We start from the raw sequence: 2,500 nt of genomic DNA, 5'->3' as shown, positions 1-2,500 counted from the left end.
CACACACAGACACACACACAGACACACACACAGACACACACACACACAGACACACACACAGACACACACACACACAGACACAGACACACACACACACAGACACACACACACACAGACACACACACAGACACACACACACACACACAGACACACACACACACACACAGACACACACACAGACACACACACAGACACACACACACACAGACACACACACAGACACACACACACAGACACACACACAGACACACACACACAGACACACACACAGACACAGACACACACACACAGACACACACACACACAGACACACACACACACAGACACTACTACAACTGTGACTTCTCTGCCTGTTACTCACTCACATCGGCGTGTGTAACACACACAGACACACACACACACACACAGACACACACACACAGACACACACACAGACACACAGACACACAGACACACACACACAGACACACACACAGACACACAGACACACAGACACACACACACAGACACACACACAGACACACACACACAGACACACACACACAGACACACACAGACAGACACACTCACACAGACACACACACAGAGACACACACAGACACACACACAGACACACACACAGACACACAGACACACACACACAGACACACACACACACACACACAGACACACAGACACACACACACACACAGCCACACACACAGACACACACACACAGACACACACTCACACACAGACACACTCACACACACACAGACACACAAACACAGACACACACACAGACACAGACACACACACAGACACACACACAGACACACAGATACACACACACAGACACACACACAGACACTACTACAACTGTGACTTCTCTGCCTGTTACTCACATCGGCGTGTGTAACACACACACAGACACAGACACACAGACACACACACAGACACACACACACAGACACACACACAGAGACACGCACACACACACAGAGACACACGCACACAGACACACACACACATACACACACACAGACACACGCACAGACACTCACACACACAGACACACACACAGACACACACACAGACACACACACAGACTACCACCAGCCGTGCGTGGTGCTGGCCACCCACCCCCTCGTGTGCCACAGCTCCTGCCGTCACATTCACTCCCACGAAACAGCACTTGCCCAACAGCCTGTGAGAAGCTACGCGGGGGATCTTCGCCTTTGTGTCGTGCGTCCGCGCAGGATCATGAGCAAGGACCCCTACCACTCCTCCTGCCTCCCCATCCACATCGGAGTCCTGGTGGAGCTCTGCAAGACCAACGGTGCGTCACAACGCGCTCGCTTTGCGTGCCGGGCATCTCTTAGCCGCGGTGGCACGGAGACTCTCAATGTTCTGATGGTGCGCTGTCTTTGAGTTGTGCGCCTTTTGGCGTCATCTGGTCCAACACCAATGGAGACTAGGCTCTAAGGAAAGCTGTCTCGGGTGTGGACCAATCAACTTCAAGGACCATGTGAGACTGGGCTCTATGGAAAGCTGTCTCGGGTGTGGACCAATCAACTTCAAGGACCATGTGAGACTGAGCTCTAAGGAAAGCTGTCTCGGGTGTGGACCAATCAACTTCAAGGACCATGTGAGACTGAGCTCTAAGGAAAGCTGTCTCGGGTGTGGACCAATCAACTTCAAGGACCATGTGAGACTAGGCTCTAAGGAAAGCTGTCTCTGGTGTGGACCAATCAACTTCAAGGACCATGTGAGACTAGGCTCTAAGGAAAGCTGTCTCGGGTGTGGACCAATCAACTTCAAGGACCATGTGAGACTAGGCTCTAAGGAAAGCTGTCTCGGGTGTGGACCAATCAACTTCAAGGACCATGTGAGACTAGGCTCTAAGGAAAGCTGTCTCGGGTGTGGACCAATCAACTTCAAGGACCATGTGAGACTAGGCTCTAAGGAAAGCTGTCTCGGGTGTGGACCAATCAACTTCAAGGACCATGTGAGACTAGGCTCTAAGGAAAGCTGTCTCGGGTGTGGACCAATCAACTTCAAGGACCATGTGAGACTAGGCTCTAAGGAAAGCTGTCTCTGGTGTGGACCAATCAACTTCAAGGACCATGTGAGACTGGGCTCTAAGGAAAGCTGTCTCTGGTGTGGACCAATCAACTTCAAGGACCATGTGAGACTGAGCTCTAAGGAAAGCTGTCTCGGGTGTGGACCAATCAACTTCAAGGACCATGTGAGACTAGGCTCTAAGGAAAGCTGTCTCGGGTGTGGACCAATCAACTTCAAGGACCATGTGAGACTAGGCTCTAAGGAAAGCTGTCTCTGGTGTGGACCAATCAACTTCAAGGACCATGTGAGACTAGGCTCTAAGGAAAGCTGTCTCGGGTGTGGACCAATCAACTTCAAGGACCATGTGAGACTAGGCTCTAAGGAAAGCTGTCTCGGGTGTGGACCAATCAACTTCAAGGACCATGTGAGACTAGGCTCTAAGGAAAGCTGTCTCGGG

General features: G+C 51.5%; 1 protein-coding gene across 1 annotated transcript in view; it reads left to right on the top strand.

Moving 5' to 3' along the window:
- LOC144952167 (cell division cycle protein 16 homolog) overlaps nt 1–2,500 on the top strand; it is a 54,022-nt gene that overhangs the window by 43,240 nt on the left and 8,282 nt on the right. Inside the window, exon 9 of the mRNA XM_078882570.1 lies at nt 1,239–1,318. Within this exon, the coding sequence (XP_078738696.1) occupies nt 1,239–1,318 (80 nt within the window). The remainder of the gene's footprint in view (nt 1–1,238; nt 1,319–2,500) is intronic.

Source organism: Lampetra fluviatilis, chromosome 66 (assembly GCF_964198595.1).
Source record: "Lampetra fluviatilis chromosome 66, kcLamFluv1.1, whole genome shotgun sequence".
In the NCBI taxonomy this organism is placed as follows: domain Eukaryota; kingdom Metazoa; phylum Chordata; class Hyperoartia; order Petromyzontiformes; family Petromyzontidae; genus Lampetra; species Lampetra fluviatilis.
The sequence above is the reverse complement of the archived record's forward strand: the minus strand, read 5'-3'. Positions and strand labels throughout refer to the sequence as shown.